General features: G+C 44.9%; 1 protein-coding gene across 5 annotated transcripts in view; it reads left to right on the top strand.

The window, feature by feature from the left end:
- RAB11FIP4 (RAB11 family interacting protein 4) overlaps nucleotides 1-19,681 on the top strand; it is a 239,220-nt gene that overhangs the window by 198,054 nt on the left and 21,485 nt on the right. For all 5 annotated transcript variants that reach the window (XR_014004695.1, XM_081181359.1, XM_081181361.1 and 2 more), the window contains one exon: nucleotides 18,844-19,067. Coding sequence is in view for 4 of the 5 variants with exons in the window: in XM_081181359.1 (XP_081037485.1) it covers nucleotides 18,844-19,067 (224 nt within the window). In the remaining variant the exon portion in view is untranslated. The remainder of the gene's footprint in view (nucleotides 1-18,843; nucleotides 19,068-19,681) is intronic.

Genomic DNA, 19,681 nt, shown 5'->3' with positions numbered 1-19,681 from the left:
TCTGTTGTGCCAGAAGCGGTTTAGTCATGCTGGCCACATGACCCGGAAGGCTGTCTGTGGACTAAGGCTGGCTCCCTTGGCTTGAAAATGAGATGAGCTCCGCAACCCCACAGTTGCCTTTGACTGGACTTAACTGTCTGGGGTCCTTTACCTTTAGACCCTTTAAACTACATCATCCATGCTTGCCAAACATGGATCATACAAATGGCACAGGGACCAGATTAGGAGCAGAATACATTTCTGGCAGGTGGGTTTCATAGAGCGAAGATGCAGAATGGACCTGAGGTTCTTTACCATGTTTCTCCAGTATGCTGTATTTTGACCCTCTTTGTTTGTTTAAACTATGCCCTGCACAGGTGTCTTCTGGCCTAAATAAAACAACAGAAATAATTCATGGAGCTTTTTAAAAAAAAATTCGAAATCATAGCAGCAGCATTCACCCACAATGCTCACTTTGCAGTTATAGCTTTCATTCTCTCTGCAAGAAGAAGAAGAAGAAGAGTTTGGATTTGATATCCCGCCTTTCACTCCCTTTAAGGAGTCTCAAAGCGGCTAATGTTCTCCTTTCCCTTCCTCCCCCACAACAAATACTCTGTGAGGTGAGTGGGGCTGAGAGACTTCAAAGAAGTGTGACTGGCCCAAGGTCACCCAGCAGCTGCATGTGGAGGAGAGGAGACGCGAACCCAGTTCCCCAGATTACGAGACCACCGCTCTTAACCACTACACCACACTGGCTCTCAGCAAAGCTTTAAGGCCAGAACAGCTCTGAGCCTCTGGAGCCGCTATGGTCAAGGACCTGTTCTCCACTATGCAGTCGTACCTTGGATCTCAAACGCCTTGGCTCCCAAACAACTGAAACCCAAAAGTGAGTGTTCCGGTTTTGGAACGATTTTCAGAAGCCAAACATCCGGTGTGGCTTCCGATTGGCTGCAGGAGCATCCTTCAGCCAATCGGAAGCTGCGTCTTGGTTTTTGAACAGTTCAGGAAGTCGAATGGACTCCCAGAACACATTCTGTTCAAGAACCAAGGTACGACTGTAGATGTCTTTCTCTGCTATAGCATGGACACCTGGAGGAGGCTTGCTGTGGAGAACATTGCCCACAACTGGGCTCGTATGGGAGCTGGCTTTCTCTGAAGCATGTTGGTCCCAAGTCATAAAGAGCTTTCAAAGCAAGAACCAGCCCTTAGAATTGAAGCCGGAAGGCTGGCTCATAACCAATGTCTACAAGAAAGAGGGGATATGTTCTGTCTCTCCCAAGAGGTGGGCAGCCATATTCTAATAGACTCTATGTAGTCAGATCATGCCTGGTTGCTGCAGTGAGTTTGAAAATTCATGGCATAAATCCAGTAGATGTTGCTTGTTCCTTAGCTGGCTAGTTGAGCTAATTATTAACCTGAGGTCAGACCTGGGAGGTCAGTTGAACTGCAGATATTTCTCTGACTGCTTCAGTCTTTCCCTTTATGTGATCTTTCCTGTATGTCTGCTCTTACAGTCATGACAGATCAAATTAGACGTGAGGGTGGCAACCTATGTTTGGAAACATTTCTGCCCGAATCATGTATAGTGGGATCTGATTCTTCATATCCAAAAGAGGCACAGGTTGAAGGGAACCAAAACCTTTGACTGCACTTGCTTCCAGGGTCTTCTAGCCCAGCTGTGCTGATTTCTGGCACTGGATCTAGGCTTGGAGAAAAGAGTTTGAGAAGCAGAGACCACAGAGAGATAAGATGGAGAAGGACTTGGCTCTCTTTAAATCTGACTCTCCACTTCACCGCAGTTGTCTTCCCTGGTCACTTATAATTTAACTGCTGGTGTTACACCAACGCTGACCCTTGATTCAACGTTCACAATTACTAGAGCTATGAGAGACCTGAGAGAAGTATCATAGTGGATACATATTTCAAGAAAGTCCAAAATAGTGGTAGAACAAGCTTGTGTGAAGTAACAAAAATTTCCAAACAAATCTTAAAACATTGTATCCCACTTTTGAACAGAGAGAATCTTGTGGTGAAATTCTATGTAGAGTTCTTGCCCTGTTGTTTGCTACAATAATAATGCATACAGTGGTACCTCGGGTTACAGATGCTTCAGGTTACAGATGCTTCAGGTTACAGACTCCGCTAACCCAGAAATAGTACCTCAGGTTAAGAACTTTGCTTCAGGATGAGAACAGAAATTGTGCTCCGGCGGCGTGGCTGCAGCAGGAGACCCCATTAGCTAAAGTGGTGCTTCAGGTTAAGAACAGTTTCAGGTTAAGAACGGACCTCCAGAATGAATTAAGTTCTTAACCTGAGGTACCATTGTATTTGGTGCAGACAGAATACTTACGTATGACTAGTTTTAACCATGGTTTGTTGCCTTGCAGTGCAACCCTAGGCATGTCTACTCAAAAGAAAGCTCCATTGAGTTCAGTGAGACTTAATCACAGGTAAATGTGAATAGTACAAGGTGTGACCGGAATGTTCGGTGAATGGTCACAGGAATCAAACAGCGAGAAATATTTGAACATATAATTGGCATCGGAAACCCACGAAATGTGCACAGTTGTATACAGAGATGAAGCTGTAACTCGAAAGACAGTGTATGAGTGGTTTAAGCATTTCCGTGAAGGGTTGCAAACTATCAAAGGGTTGCAAACCATCTGGCAGACTGTTGACGGGCAGAACGGCGGCAAATGTCGACAGAGTTTGTGAGTTATTGATGCAGAATCGGCGTTTGTCCATCCGAGTGACGGCGGAAGAATTGCATTTTCTGTGTGAAATCGTGTGAAAACCCTCCATATTCTCCTGATCTGGCCCCACTGGATTTCTTCCTTTCTCCAAAACTGAAATCTTCACTGAAAGGGCACAGATTTCCCAACATTTCACACATCCAAGCTGCTGTGATGAGGGAACTGAAAGCAGTACGAAAAGAGGACTTCTCCAGAAGTTTCCAACAGTTATACGGACGTTGTCAACGGTGCATTGTATCAGAGGGGGCCTACTTTGAAGGCCTGTAGGTTTTCCCAGTAGTGATGTATGGAAGTGAGAGCTGGTCCATAAAGAAGACTGATCACCGAAGAATTGATGCTTTTGAATTATGGTGCTGGAGGAGACTCTTGAGAGTCCCATGGACTGCAAGAAGATCAAACCTATCCATTCTCAAGGAAATCAGCCCTGAGTGCTCACTGGAAGGACAGATCCTGAAGCTGAGGCTCCAATACTTTGGCCACCTCATGAGAAGAGAAGACTCCCTGGAAAAGACCCTGATGTTGGGAAAGAAGGAGGGTGCAAGGAGAAGGGGACGACAGAGGCAAGATGGTTGGATAGTGTTCTTGAAGCTACCAACATGAGTTTGACCAAACTGCAGGAGGCAGTGGAAGACAGAAGTGGCTGGCGTGCTCTGGTCCATGGGGTCACGAAGAGTCGGACACAACTAAACAACAACAAGGCCTGTATGTTCGAATATTTCTTGTTGTCCTATTTCTGTGACCATTCACCAAACTTTCTGGCCACACCTTTTATATTGCTGCCTCAATCCTGGTTAGGACCCCCAATTTGCCGTGCAATAGGAACATTAAAAACTGCCTTCCCCCAAGTCGGACCCATAGTCATCAAGCTCAGTATTGTCTACACCACAGTCTCCCACAACTCCTACCTGGAGATGCTGAAGATTGAACCTTGGAGCTTCTGCTAGCAAGGCATTTGCTCTGCCACTGAGCCACAAATCCTGTTGCACTTTTGTTGTGGTGACCCTGCTCGCCAGAAGTCATGTCCAGGAAGGCAGCACTCACTGATACTACCTTCTTCTCACATTGCAACCAAAGAGTCTGGGGAGACAGAGAAACCCTGAGCCATGGTTAATGCCAACCATGGTTTGGTCAAATCATTTCAAACCATGGTTTTCTATCCTGCTTTGCAGCCAGTCTTTAGCTGTGGCTTAGCTACTGTGACCTGTTTTAGCCACACTTAAAGGAAACAATCCATGGCTAAGCATTATGTCTCCATACGGGCCGAGTAGTAGACACACTCATTGAAGTTTCCTCCCATTGCAACTTCCTGGCGTGTGATCACCATATGTTCTCAACCGTACAGTACAAGTCACAAGATGCAGCCTCACTGGAAAGCATGCATTGGATTTCAGAGCATTGCATGTGTTACCACTATCAATTGTAGCAAATCCAACCAGTTGTATGGTTTCAAGTTGCTCACAACTTGGCACCAGGTGTCACGAATCTTTTGCATGTGCTTTCTGTTTTCTTTCTGTTTGTTGCCCTGAACTATTCAAGATATCTATTTATTTGCTCTGTCTGTTTGTTGTGGCGCAAAGAGAGCTCCGGTTTCCTGACCAGCTATAATCTTCTTTGTTTTGCTGTAATGTTTTCTTTATGTTTTTTCGTTTGAGAGCAGAGGACAAAATGCCTTGCTCTTTCTAACAGCAACAGAAATGTGCTATAATGTTAAATTGCCCATTCATTCACCGGGCTAATTAGCAGCTAAATTAACTGGTGGAATTGACTCCCCACCCCCATTTTCTGAATAACAATGCACAGTCCTGACTCCCGATACAATATTGACTCAGTTACATAATTTGACATGGGTCACTGCTGAGCTAAGTATGATCTAAACAGTATTCTGTCCAAACATTGAGCCATCTTTAGCTGTCTGGCTGTTTTAAATTTGGAAATGACAGCCTTTGTTTTGAAAAGGATAGCCTTGTTCTGCTCTGGTATTAAGGGACGCCTCTAGCAATTGTTCTGCAGAAGTGCAGCATGGCAGACTGCTAAAGTTTACCAGCGTGAGAGCTATTTGCAGAAAACTTCATGTGTTTGGTAAGCGCAAGACAAATTTAAGGCATCCCTTTAAAAAAATCACAACAGTAACTAAGACTGCAGCCCCACAGTCAACAGGGGAAGCCCCATTGAACTCTGTGGAGCCTGCTACTGAGCTTTTACAAATTAATTAAATTTATTAGTTGCATGTTACCTGAAGGTTTCAAAGTGATCTACAGCAATAGACACATAATACCATAAGGCAGGCATGTCCAAACTCCCAAGAGACTGAGATCTACTGCCACTATTTAAAAAACTGGCAGTAATCTACCACTTTGGATTCACCAAAGTTGTTGAGCTTTTATTGGGGAGCCAAACGAACAATAAGGATCACGCGATCAACCAGGATTGACCAGGGATGCCCCCAATCGACTGGTAGATCGCGACCAACCAGTTGGGCATGCCTGCCATAATAGAAGGAAAATGGGGGGGGGGTCTACAATGTATCAATATATCATCTAATATAACATTTATGAAAAAATAAACACAACACAAAAGGTAAAGGGACCCCTGACCATTAGGTCCAGTCATGGCCGACTCTGGGGTTGCGGCGCTCATCTTGCTTTATTGGCCGAGGGAGCCGGTGTACAGCTTCCGGGTCATGTGGCCAGCATGACTAAGCCGCTTCTGGCGAACCAGAGCAGCGCATGGAAACGCCGTTTACCTTCCCGCCAGAGCGGTACCTATTTATCTACTTGCACTTTGACGTGCTTTCGAACTGCTAGGTTGGCAGGAGCAGGGACCGAACAACGGGAGTACACCCCGTCGCGGGGATTCAAACCACTGACCTTCTGATCGGCAAGTCCTAGGCTCTGTGGTTTAACTCACAGTGCCACCCGCGTCCCTAGAAAACACAACATACCTGCCAATAAAAAAACAACATTAACTATACAGTGGAACCTGGGTTTTCGAACTTAATCCGTTTTGGAAGTCCATTCAACTCCCAAAACTGAGGCGTGGCTTCCGATTGGCTGCAGGAGCTTCCTGCACTCAAGCGGAAGCCACGTTGGACATTTGGCTTCCAAAAAACATTCGAAAACCAGAACACTTACTTCTGGGTTTTCGGCGTTTGGGAGCCGATTTGTTCGTTCAACTAAGCTGTTCGAGAACCAACGTTCCGCTGTACTAAACAAAGAATACTCTCACCCACCAATTAGCAGATAAGCAATTATTCCACTTCTCCCACTTTTAACCTCCCTACCCTAGCCAAAAGTCTGGTATCATACAATTCTAGAGTTGGAAGGGACCCCAAGGGTCATCTAGTCCAACCCCCTGCGATGCAGGAATCTAAACTCAACCATCCATGACAGATGACTTAAAAACCTCCAAGGAAGGAGAGTCTACAACAGGCTTCCTCAACCTTGGCCCTCCAGATGTTTTTGGCCTTCAACTCCCATTATCCCTAGCTAGCAGGACCAGTGGTCAGGGATGATGGGAATTGTGGTCTCAAAACATCTGGATGGCCAAGGTTGAGGAAGCCTGGTCTACAACCTCCCAAGGGCCAGCTGTTGCAAATAATCAGTTTGTGGGTCCATCCTCCTCCAGAGATGGGCCAGTATCTCTTTTCTCCCCTTCAGAGGGGAGCAGGAGTAAGGCAAAGCAGGAAGATGGTTGTTGTTGTTTAGTCGTTTAGTTGTGTCCGACTCTTCGTGACCCCATGGACCAGAGCACGCCAGGCGCTTCTGTCTTCCACTGCCTCCCGCAGTTTAGTCAAACTCATGCTGGTAGCTTCGAGAACACTATCCATCCATCTCGTCCTCTGTCGTCCCCTTCTCCTTGTGCCCTCCATCTTTCCCAACATCAGGGTCTTTTCCAGGGAGTCTTCTCTTCTCATGAGGTGGCCAAAGTATTGGAACCTCAGCTTCAGCATCTGTCCTTCCAATGAGCACTCAGGGCTGATTTCCTTCAGAATGAATAGGTTTGATCTTCTTGCAGTCCATGGGACTCTCAAAGAGTCTCCTCCAGCACCACAATTCAAAAGCATCAATTCTTTGGCGATCAGCCTTCTTGATGGTCCAGCTCTCACTTCCATATATCACTACTGGGAAATCCATAGCTTTAACTATACGGACCTTTGTTGGCAAGGTGATGTCTCTGCTTTTTAAGATGCTGTCTAGGTTTGTCATTGCTTTTCTCCCAAAAAGCAGGCGAGGAAGATGGTAGCAAAGGTTTTATCTGCTTTGCAGTTGGTCTGGGTACCACTCCTTTCCCGGGGGTGCAGGACAGAGCTCGTGCATAGTGTTACACTATGACACCCAAGTAGCAAAATCTGAGTTGGTTCATTGCGTGAGGTTTAATAGGATATATGTGCATGAATAATGCTAAAGGGGAAAGTGTGTTCCTTTTGCTTTGCTACGAGATACACATTCGTTTCAACAGATATTTCACATGGGACATTCTCACTCTTTTCTTCTTACATGGGATAGACCTGAAAAAATGCTGTCAATCAAAATGCTTCCAGTCAATTTGACTGACCGGTTACTGCACTGCAGCCTTAAACTTTATTTTTAAAGCCTCTTTCAGATGCATATTCTTTATCTCAAAGAGTTAAAAGGATGTCGGTGAAAAGTTGTTGGGGTAACTAATTCCTCCTCTCCTGCACTCCTGATCATGAAGCACTGGAAACATTGAGTGTGGATCATTACTAAGCAAATCATTTGGAAGCAGCAAGACTTCCCAAGAGAGGTTATGTTTTAGGAAAGCTTTTAATGCTGAAATAAATCTGTGGGTTAAACCACAGAGCCTAGGACTTGCTGATCGGAAGGTCGGCGGTTCGATCCCCGCGACAGGGTGAGCTCCCGTTGCTCGGTCTCTGCTCCTGCCAACCTAGCAGTTTGAAAGCACCTCAAAGTGCAAGTAGATAAATAGGTATCACTCCGGCGGGAAGGTAAATGGCGTTTCCGTGCGCTGCTCTGGTTCGCCAGAAGCGGCTTAGTCAAGCTGTACAAGCTCCCTCGGCCAATAAAGCGAGATGAGCACCACAACCCCAGAGTCGATCACGACTGGACCTAATGGTCAGGGGTCCCTTTACCTTTACCTTTACATATTCTAGGCTGAACAGTGTGGCAGATCAAGACAGAAGTGTGGGCAGTTTTGCCATCAAGTTATCTAATTTCTCCTGCTTATAATAAACCATCCTCTTTGGACATATGACCTTTTATCTTATCACATTTTGGAAACACCCGCCGGTCTCTTTTGGTTTTTAAGCTGGAGCCTCTGTTAGTCAGAGTTCTCCTAATTTATATTTAGCAGAGAACTTCTCTTTCATTTTTAGTCTTGTTTCAATTGGCACTCCTTCCCTTTTAACCTGGACAGTCCCCTCCTCCCTGCTAGCTAGCATGCTTTTGTCAATTTCCACACTTATCTGTGGTGTCACAAGAAAGACAAAAAACCCTAGGCTTTTACAAGCATGAACTTGAAGCTTGTAAATGAGATGTTAATTGTTTCCCTGCCTTGGGAACTTGCGAGTGGGTTAATTGCGTTACATTTTAAGGCTCCTCTGAGCACTGGCAACCCATCTTTCCGCAATATCCTTTGTGCGGAGGCAGAAAAATATCCCAGATAATTTGTATCTCCTTAAAGGCAGCTATCTTGGTTTTAAAAACAGATGATGAAATTTGTTGGTCGTACAAATGATGGTGTAGTGTTGTACCGTTGGATGTGGTGCCTTGAAAATGTGCCACCCCAAAAAGGTGCTCTGTTTTTTTTTCATTAGGTGAACAGAGGGTTCATAGTATGAGTGAGAGTGAAAGATGCTTCAGCTGCCTAAAGAGTTCATGAAGTATTAACTTAAAAAATAGGCATGTTGCTGTAGTTCCAGGGAAACATAAAGACATGAGCTTGCATGCTGTTCCCTTGTCCATCTGCTTTTATAGAATCATAGAATCATAGAGTTGGAATAGACCACAAAGGCCATCGAGTCCAACCCCCTGCCCAGCAGGAAACACCATCAGAGCACTCCTGACATATGGTTGTCAAGCCTCTGCTTAAAGACCTCCAAAGTAGGAGACTCCATCACACTCCTTGGCAGCAAATTCCACTGTCGAACAGCTCTTACTGTCAGGAAGTTCTTCCTAATGTTTAGGTGGAATCTTCTTTCTTGTAGTTTGGATCCTTTGCTCCGTGTCCGCTTCTCTGGAGCTTTTGCTTTCAGTGTTTGCTTTTGCTCTGGAGCTTTTGCTTTCAGTGTTTTGCTTTTGCTTTCAGTGTTACCTTGGGTTACAGACGCTTCAGGTTACAGACTCCGCTAACCCAGAAATAGTACCTCGGGTTAAGAACTTTGCTTTGGGATGAGAACAGAAATCGTGCAGTGGCAATGCGGCGGCAGCAGGAGGCCCCATTAGCTAAAGTGGTTCCTCAGGTTAAGAACCGTTTCAGGTTAAGAACGGACCTCCTGAACAAATTAAGTTCTTAACCCGAGGTACCACTGTATGCTAATGGCTTTAGAACCCCCCAATGGGATACATGCTAGAACATATAAGTGTATGACAAGTTCAAAGCAAGGTGGGTGGTATTGCACCTGTTAAATAGACATAGTTGGCAGCAGGGCCGGGTTTAGGTTTGATGAGGCCCTACGCTACTGAAGGTAATGGGGCCTTTTATATGTCCAGCTGTCCGAGGCAACAACTCAGTTCATGCTCAACACCAAACTGTGGTTTTGGGGTTAATCCACTTGCCTGCACATGGGTCACATTGAATGTCTTTGGTGGAAAAGCAACTTGCCCATGGCCATCTAGGAGATCTGCGCTCTCCCATTTTTTACAAAAACGGCTAGGTTTAGCCACTGCCAGCCCCAGTTTAGATTAGGGACGTAGACTGTGAAAGGGGAATAGCTCCTTCTCATTCCTATGTACCGCTTCCCCAGTTACCAGGAAATGCTTTTTGCCACGTGAAAAAACAAATCCGTAACTTTATGGTTAAGCAGCATCTTGAACACAGGTATAAGGTCCATATTTTGTCCATTACAACACGCTGTCATTGCTGTGATTTTTAGAGCTAAGCTTCCTTTCCTTTCTGCCTTTTAGTGTCTGGTCCACTTGGCCATAAAACAAGTGATCAAGGCTTCGCTCTCCATCTGCTATGTTCCTTCCACAAGCTGATGATGTGTTGTAAATCTGTATCCACTTCTTCAACCTTGAGGCTTCTCAAAAATGCACTTCCTCAAAGTGCTTCAGCTCAATGCTGGTTGGAGCCAAGATCTTGTATAGAATCAAACTCACTACCTTGGAGCATATGTCATAGACATTTTTAGAATTCAGAAAATACTGAAAATCTCTTTTCCCCTGCCCTGTATATTACACTGACTCCTTGTCCAAATCCTACCCCCCTCTGTGCATTAGTTCTCGTTGACCGTTGATGCCTATGAATGTTCCCAAGTCCTGGGAACGTAGGTTAACTTGGTGTGTGTTCTTTTAATCTCTCCTTGCTCTGCTGTTGCCTCATTTTCTGGCCTACAAGCTTTCATACTTTTTCTGGTTGCCTCTGTCTGTCTCTCAATCCAGTACCCCCCTTCGCTTCCCCTAGGGATGAGCTGACTTCTGCCACTGTTTCCTCCTTTGCTATAGTGCAAATACTACCCAAAACTTGGTACCGGTAAGGCTTGATCTCCCTGAAATCAGGGGTATTTTAGGATCAGATTTCTGCCACAGTGGTAAAATTTGTTCTGTGCCATAGTGATGGTTGTTTTCCAGCACTTAGGGTGCTTTTTCCATGGCTGTTACTAAGGTTACTTCTGCCGCATTCTGGAAGGAAAAATCCAACAGGTTTGGCGTAGGTGTTAAAGCATGTTAAGTGTGAGTTATTGTGTTTACGATTCAAAGAAGATATACCAGGGGTGAAATTTTAGGCAGGGAAGAAGACTGGTGGGTGCCCTTCATTGTGTTTTGTGTCTGCATGTGATCAATACACAAGATGTAACCGGCTGTACTTTTGAATAAATAAGGTATAATATTCATTGTGTCAAACCATAGATTTCAATGGAAGTCTCATAAAGTTCAACAAAAAAAGCAGAAGACTCAGTGGATCAGTTCATTCTCTAGTCAGTTAATGCATAAGGTCCATACAGGTATAAGTATCTATTCCACCTGTCTGTTCATAGAGTCCAATAATCCACATGAAGAGTTGTTACAGTTCCACAGAATCTAAGACAAGGATTTCCAGAATATTAGCCTTGTTTCGCCATCCTAGGCTTCATCATTATAACAGGCTTTAGGTAATGTGAATAAACTATTTTCCTGTAATATTACATATGGTATATACAATTATTTAGGGTTTTTTATATTAATTTTGCTGTAAAAATGTGTGAGATTACGATATTGTATTTATTCACATTACCTAGAGCCTGTACTACTGATGAAGCCTAGGATGGCGAACAAGGCTAATATTCCGGTGATAACGCCTCTTGCTTGCCTGAAGCAAGTGTTTGTTGTGTGTGTGGATGCCTTTTCCATGGCTGGAATGTACAGTGATGAGTCTTGCATCCATTGCCCCGCCTACTTTTGCCTCTGGCCCCGCCTACCACTACTAGCATGTGACTCTTGGGTTGAGAGAGGTGCATGGTGACTTATTTCCAAATATATATCCAGATATGAAGGTTTTGTTTTCTTGTAAGATCAAGGATTGGAACATAAAGGATCAGGTGGAAAATAGCACTAGGGACATGGGTGGTGCTGTGGTCTAAACCACTGAGCCTTGGGCTTCCCGATCAGAAGGTCAGCGGTTCGAATCCCCGCAACGGGGTGAGCTCCTGTTGCTCCTGCCCACCTAGCAATTCAAAAGTGCAAGTAGATTCAGGTCAAGTAGATAAATAGGTACCACTCCGGCGGGAAGGTAAACGGCATTTCTGTGTGCTGCTCTGGTTTGCCAGAAGTGGCTTAGTCATGTTGGCCACATGACCCAGAAGCTGTCTGAGGGCAAACGCCGGCTCCCTCGGCCTATAGAGCAAGATGAGTGCCGCAACCCCAGAGTCATCCGTGACTGGACCTAACGGTCAGGGGTACCTTTACCTTTACCTTTATGGCAGATCAGCAAGCCAGTTTGCAAAATATTTTCTCCTTTTCTTCACTTGAAGTATCACCATTTTAGTGAATATCAATCCCATTTTCAGCAACCTGATAAAAATGTTGTAAGGTGCTTTTGTCTTTTCTTTTCACCTCAGAGAACAGGAGTATTTCATTACTTTCTCTTATTTTCAGGGACTTGGCGTTAGCGCTGTCCTGATTATTGTCTTCTGGCAAGATACTTGGAGGTGCTTTTAACGAGTGTTCAAGTGTGTCAACATACCCTAGAGTTCTCCAGTCTTCACCTCTGTCCCCTGGGTTTTGAGAAATCGCTAATTGGACTGTGTGTGTAAATGCCTCTTGAGTGAATATGTATTTGTAGGCACACAAGATACCTGTGTGTTGATTCCCCTTCACAACAACATCCTATCAAGGCAATAATACCCTATTGAATTCAGGAGTGGTAGCTGTACTATAAATCCAGCCACTTGTGTTGTGGGAACGTAACCCCCACGTAAGTTAGGAGTCACCTGTACAAGTAGGACCTGCAACAAAAATGTGGCAAAGTAGAGGAGTCCTCTTGCTTAGGGTTCTATTCACCCCCTTTCCCAGGATACTCCATTCCAACCACCCCCACTCCCCAACAATTTGCATTCTGTGCCCAGTGAACTGTCTCAACCTCGTTGGGTCAGGTTGTTTTGGGGGAGGGGGTGAAATATACTCGGAGACATGTAGTGATTTCACACTCTTTATTTCAGCTCGTAACAGTGAATGAATTTCCGCCAAACCTCAGGCTTTATATACATTGTTTGCACAATGGGTCCCGTGTGATTGGCTGGCTCTGCTTCCCTCCTGGAGCCTGATTGGGCTGCTCCTGCAGGCCAATCAGTTGTTGCATTCTAGGATCCTACCGACCTAATAGGCTGATTAACTTCCTCCTGGGTTCTGATTGGGCTACTCCTGCAGGCCAATCAGATAGTTGCATTCTAGGATCCTACCTGCCTATTGTTCTAGGATCCAAGCTCAGTACATAACAGTGGGGTCTCTACCTTTCCTTTTCCCCATTTCTTTGCACTTCTGCAAACCTTTAGGAAAATACTATCGGTTCTGTGTGTCTTACAGTTGCAGGCTCTACAGTTTTCACACTCAGTCCCCCAAAGTCTGGAGGTACCTCCTTAGAGAGACAAAGACTTCAGTCTACAGTCATAAAAGCTCCACTTGTTTTATTTGTGGGTGCATGCAGCCTCCATTACGCTCGTAATATTGGTTTTAGGACTATGTGATCAGACTATATTAGTCTCATTGTTGGACTAACCCACTGTAGTCTACTCTGCTTGATGATAGCTCTCCAGGGTCTCAGGTAAAAAGTAAAGGGACCCCTGACCATTAGGTCCAGTTGTGACCGACTCTGGGGTTGCGGCGCTCATCTTGCTTTATTGGCCGAGGGAGCCGACGTACAGCTTCCAGGTCATGTGGCCAGCATGACTAAGCCGCTTCTGGCGAACCAGAGCAGTGCACGGAAATGCCGTTTACCTTCCTGCCAGAGCGGTACCTATTTATCTACTTGCACCGGTGTGCTTTTGAACTGCTAGGTTGGCAGGAGCAGGGACCAAGCAACGGGAACTCACCCCATCGCGGGGATTCAAACCGCCGACCTTCTGATCAGCAAATCCTAGGCTTTGTGGTTTAACCCACAGCGCCACCCGCCTCCCTAGAGTCTCAGGAATAGATCATATTTTCCATTGTCTGCCTGCCTGGCCCTGTTAACTGGGGGTACCAGGGTCTGAACTTGAGACTGTTTTGCCTAATTCAGCTAAGATCCCACTGGCCATTGTAAGAGAACAAGGGAGGTGTTCGTGGTGAGCACCTCTTTTTCTAGAAAAAGAGCACTGATTTGGGTACCTCTTGGGTTTGAATTGCGCTTCTATGTTTAACAGGCTTTTGACAGCAACGGTGCCATAAAAATATTAAAGCTTCCTTCATACATGGATTTACATGTTGCCAGCGCCACTTTAGCGTTGTTGTTTTCTTCTACTGACAATCCTTTGGGGCGCATTCAAAATGAATTCACAGCAAACACTACCAGGTTTTTTTGCTAGTAATAATCAGTGCTTTGAATGGGTCCTCTCATGTTAAGCAGCCTGGCACATCTGCAAACTGGCACATTTGAATGACAGGTAGTGTAAATGCAAACATGCCTGCAGCTCCTGGCCCTTTTCCATATTCCAGGCCAGTTTTTCTTTGGCTTTTACCTCCCCAAAAAAACCACAGTGGAAACTCGCCAGAGCACAAAGCGGCTTTTCATGCGCTTTCCCCTTTCGCCTTCTGCCCACATCATGTCTCCAGTGCAAGGAGCAGCGAGAGCACAAATGAGTTTATTTTCAGGGGTGCCTCTAGATTACAGCTCTTTAAAGGGACACCCTTCCCCCCAAATTTATTTCTTTTTCTTCTGCTCCAGCCTCTGGCCTTGAATAGTGTTCAGTGGAGGTTTTCAGCACCTAGCATTACAGTGGTACCTCCGGTTACATACGCTTCAGGTTACAGACTTCGCTAACCCAGAAATAGTACCTCGGGTTAAGAACTTTGCTTCAGGATGAGAACAGAAATCGTGCTCCGGCGGTGCAGCAACAGGAGGAGGCCCCATTAGCTAAAGTGGTGCTTCAGGTTAAGAACAGTTTCAGGTTAAGTACGGACCTCCGGAACGAATTAAGTACTTAACCTGAGGTACCACTGTATTTGTTCAACTTACAGTGTTAGATGTGAACAGATGCAGGCAATTCATATAGGATGGGTTTGCAGTTACCAGGGTTCAACAGCAAGGTATACAGTAGACCCTCGGGTTACGTTACTCTCGAGTAACGTAAACTTCGGCTTGTGAAAGCAGCAAACCCAGGTTTTGGAACGGACTTCCAGAAGGTATTAAGTTTGAGAAACAATGTACCATTGTATCAAATCCAGTTGAATGTCCCTATTTTCATTGGAGAAATTTTGGAAGGTATTGTCATACACAGAGAGAGTTAATTGTGTCCAAGCCTGCTGAAGCACGCTCAACTTTGTGTTCAATTGCGACCTTCACTTTTGTCACATCTACCAAATATTTGGCACTAAGGTGTGCTTTTATACTGTGACCTCAAACTATCCCTCCTGGAATGAGTTGAAACGAAACCTTACTAGCTTCTGAGAAGTTTTAATAAGCATCCTTGACACTGGTTGCTAACAGGTCTATTTTAGAGTGACTAATTAAAAATGGTTATTAGCAAAATAAACAGGCCTCGGAATAGGAGTCGTTATCAGATGGTTCTACCTCATGTTTTCTCTGTGTGCGTAGGTGACAATGAAATGTGTTTTCTAAAAAAGCCTTACTTAGCGCAGTTTTGTAGAAAGCCTCCCCCAAAGGACATGATAGTTGAAATAAAAGTTTTTGCTGGTTTTATTTTCTCCAGAGAAGTCACAATCTGTTAATTTTTATATTAACAGCCAACTTGAATTGCTGTTATATATCTCACGGTGTTTTTTACAGATATTAGGAGGTGTTTTTAATTTATTGTTTATTAATTTACAAAGATTTTGTGGGGCAGGGGGGAGAAGGAATAGTTTTTTGGGTGAAAGGACAGCAAGTTCAGTTCTAGTACAGTGGTACCTCAGGTTACGGACACTTCAGGTTACGGACGCTTCAGGTTACAGACGCTTCAGCTTACAGACTCCGCTCACCCAGAAATACTACCTCGGGTTAAGAACTTTGCTTCAGGATGAGAACAGAAATCGTGTGGCGGCGGCGCAACAGCGGCGGGAGGCCCCATTAACTAAAGTGGTACTTCAGTTTAAGGTTAAGAACGAACCTCCAGAACGAATTAAGTTCTTAACCTGAGGTACCACTGTACTGAAAACAAATTCCTGGGCTAAGGTACACTTACCGTATTTTTCGCTCTATAGGACGCACCGGACCATAGGACGCACCTTGTTTTAGAGGGGGAGAGCAAGGAAAAAAAATCTCCCCCTCTCTGCGCAGCGCCCCTTCAGCGAAGCGGCAGGAGAAACGGAGCTCCTTCCATTTCTCCTCCGCTTGGCTGAAGGGGCGCTGCGCAGCTCTCTCTGCTGAAGCCAGGAGAGTCTTGCTCTCCTGGCTTCAGCGAAAAGAACCTGAAGCCTGTGGAGCGCAACGGGAACTCGCGATGCGCTCCGCAGGCTTCAGGCGGCTATTCCTGAAGCCTGGAGAGCGAGAGGGGTCGGTGTGTACCTACCCCTCTCGTTCTCCAGGCTTCAGCGAAGGCAACGCGAAGCCTCCAGAGCGCGGAGGGAGAAGCCTGCATTCGCTCCACAGGACGCACACACATTTCCCCTTAATTTTTGGAGGAAAAAGTGTGTCCTATAGAGCGAAAAATATGGTAATTCTGTTTTGTTCTTTGCCCCTGATGGTAGACCTTGAGGTTCTAAGGGGAGGAAACCAAAGTAGACCTCGTAAGCTTTGATTCTGTTTACTTCTGCAATAAGGTATCTGCTCTTGGCAACCTCCCACCACACAACTGTAGTTATCAGCTTTCCACTTCTCCCTCCCTTCAATCTGGCTCCTAGAAAGTCTTGCTGGCTTAAAAGTTTTTTCATGCCGGATGCACCAGACACTTCCAATAACATGTTTATAGACCCTCCAAGTATCCCTATTTTCCAAAGACAGTCCCAGATTTACAGAAGCTGTCCCGGTTTCTGATTTGATCTCAGAATGCCCCACTTTCCCTTAGGACGTCCCTATTTTCATTGGAAAAAAGTTGGAGGGTATGTGTTTCTGTAAAACCATCTCAGTAACCTCGTACAATTGGCCTACTTTTATGTTGTGTTTTCTTCACTTAGTCTGGAAGTTAACCATCTTGCAAGGAGGGGATACTGTGTTAAACGACTCTGGTTTTTCAAAGTTTGTCTGATGGTCTCATATTATGAGCAGCCACTCACAGGACTGGGCAAGACCTATCACTAGTACAGCAACAAGATGTTGCGTAAGTTTTAAAAGTGCAGCCTGTTCAATCGGTGTCATCATCATCATCATAAATTTTATTTATACCCCGCCCTCCTCAGCCAAGACCGGGCTCAGGGCAGCTAACACCAGATATAAAAATAATTGATTAAAATACAACTTAAAAACAAGATTAAAATACAACATTAAAATTCAGCCTCATTTCAGTAGAAACTCAAATCAAAAACTTTTTGCGGATGAAAACATCAAAAACGTCATAGACTCAATGGGTCAAAATTTGCATTATAGAAACTTGAATTCAGAGTCTGTAATGGCCCGTGTTTACACCACACAGACACGAAAAGGAGAATTAGAGGACTCTTCTCTGACAGAAAGCTTTGAGTAAGATTTTAGTGCTCAGCGGGTGAATAAAAACGTGTTCTTCCCCATGCCATTTTGCTTCAGTATTTCTGACTCCAAACTCCCACTTTTGTTGCTTTTGTTGACTTATCTTCTGGGGGGAAACTCATAGATAAGAACTTGTCTTTCTGGTACTTGTTTGGTAAATTTTGAAACTTAACGTACAGTCATTCCTCTTATCAGATCTGAAGTTGCAGGGAGTAAAAGCACTAGGTCAAAAGTGGACATTGTGCTTGCCTGGAGCATGTGGAACTTTTAACTGCAGGCTTGTCTGTTAGCTTTGTGCTGTGTTACAAGTGCTTACATCTGCTTTTCCTATTTAGCATACTATATTATTTTACTTGGGACTCCAGGTGCGATTTTGTACCATACCCACTTACCTGGGAATAAGTCACGTTGAATTCAGTGGGGCTGAATTCCACTCTTTGATATGACAGTCCTCTATTACTGAATAATAATAATAATAATAATAATAATAATAATAATAATAATAATAATAATAATAATTTATTATTTATACCCCGCCCATCTGGCTGGGCTTCCCCAGCCACTCTGGGCGGCTTCCAAAAGAATATTAAAATACTATAATACATCAAACATTAAAAGCTTCCCGAAACAGGGCTGCCTTCAGATGTCTTCTAAAAGCCTGGTAGTTGTTGTTGTCTTTGACATCTGGTGGGAGGGTGTTCCACAGGGAAGGCGCCACTACCGAGAAGGCCCTCTGCCTGGTTCCCTGTAACTTGGCTTCTCGCAGTGAGGGAACCGCCAGAAGGCCCTCGGTGCTGGACCTCAGTGTCTGGGTAGAATGATGGAGGTGGAGACGCTCCTTCAGGTATACTGGACCAAGGCCGTTTAGGGCTTTAAAGGTCAGCACCAACACTTTGAATTGTGCTCGGAAACGTACTGGGAGCCAATGTAGGTCTTTCAAGACCGGTGTTATGTGGTTTCTGCGGCTGCTCCCAGTCACCAGTCTAGCTGCCGCGTTCTGGATTAGTTGTAGTTTCCAGGTCACCTTCAAAGGTAGCCCCACGTAGAGCGCATTGCAGTAATCCAAGCAGTTGTACCTCAGGTTACATACGCTTCAGGTTACATACACTTCAGGTTACAGACTCCGCTAACCCAGAAATAGTGCTTCAGGTTAAGAACTTTGCTTCAGGATGAGAACAGAAATTGTGCTCATGCGGCACGGCAGCAGCAGGAGGCCCCATTAGCTAAAGTGGTCTTCAGGTTAGGAACAGTTTCAGGTTAAGAATGGACCTCCAGAATGAATTAAGTACTTAACCTGAGGTACCACTGTAATTCCCAAAACTGGAAAAGACAGAGATAGTAGGGGTTTTGCTACTGCCGCCACCCTGATTTTGAAGCTCCAAGCCCAAGCTCTACTGTTTGGCAAAGGGTATATTGCAGATGAAATTTAAATTAGTTTGCTTCGTTCTAATTTGGCAAGCTTTGCTCAGCTTCTGGGCAACCTGTTTGAACCCGCTCAACTGTCCGAGGCAAAGTCAAGATTACAGTTTTCAAAGTGAGATGGAGTTCAGCATCAGGCGTGCCAACTGAGGCTGCTAGCAGACTTAATGGGAAAGGGCTGTTACCCTCTTCTCCCTATCACATCCACCATCAAGGTTTTATATTCCTCCAATCCTAAAGGCTCTCTTTCCCTCTTTCCCAGGGTCCTGAAATTCAAGACGGCGGCTATTTGGACAGTGAAAGTGCGTACAGTGAATCGGATCTCTTTCCTGATGAAGACAACATGACCTTGGCTCAGCAGGAAGTCCACCATGAGTCCGACATGGACAGTGCCATTGAAAGCGCCCACAGCTCAGAGGCGTCGGATGTGTGTCGGAGTGAGGAGAAGGATGGCATGCTGGGTGGACTCTTCCTGCCTGGAGATAAGTGAGTAGAAAGCTCTTGGGTGTTTCCTATATTGCCTTTTCCATACACTTGTACCTCAGGTTACAGACGCTTCAGGTTACAGACTCCGCTAACCCAGAAATAGTACCTGGGGTTAAGAACTTTGCTTCAGGATGAGAACAGAAATCGCGCGGCGGCGGGAGGCCCCATTAGCTAAAGTGGTACCTCAGGTTAAGAACAGTTTCAGGTTAAGAACAGATCTCTGGAATGAATTAAGTTCTTAACCTGAGGTACCACTGGTTCTCAAACTTAATCCATTCCGGAAGTCCGTTCCAAAACAAAAGCATTCCAGAACCAAGCCACGCTTTACCATAGAAAGTCATGCAAAACGGATTAATCCGTTCCAGATTTTTAAAAACAACCCCTAAAACAGCAATGTAGATGAATTTTACTATCTAACGAGACATTGATCCATAAAATGAAAGCAATAAACAATGTACTGCAGGCACACAATCAATCAATCAGTAGCTGAACTGGGTTCCACATAGTCACAAAAACAAAAAAAGCCACAAAAACACAAAATAAATAGCAAAAACAGACAGACATCAGCGTAACACTCAAAACGGAAGTGTGGCTCTCAAAACGGAGCATGTTTG

Source organism: Podarcis bocagei (assembly GCF_964188305.1).
Source record: "Podarcis bocagei genome assembly, chromosome: 2".
Taxonomy (NCBI): domain Eukaryota; kingdom Metazoa; phylum Chordata; class Lepidosauria; order Squamata; family Lacertidae; genus Podarcis; species Podarcis bocagei.
This window is presented reverse-complemented; position numbering and strand designations above follow the sequence as displayed.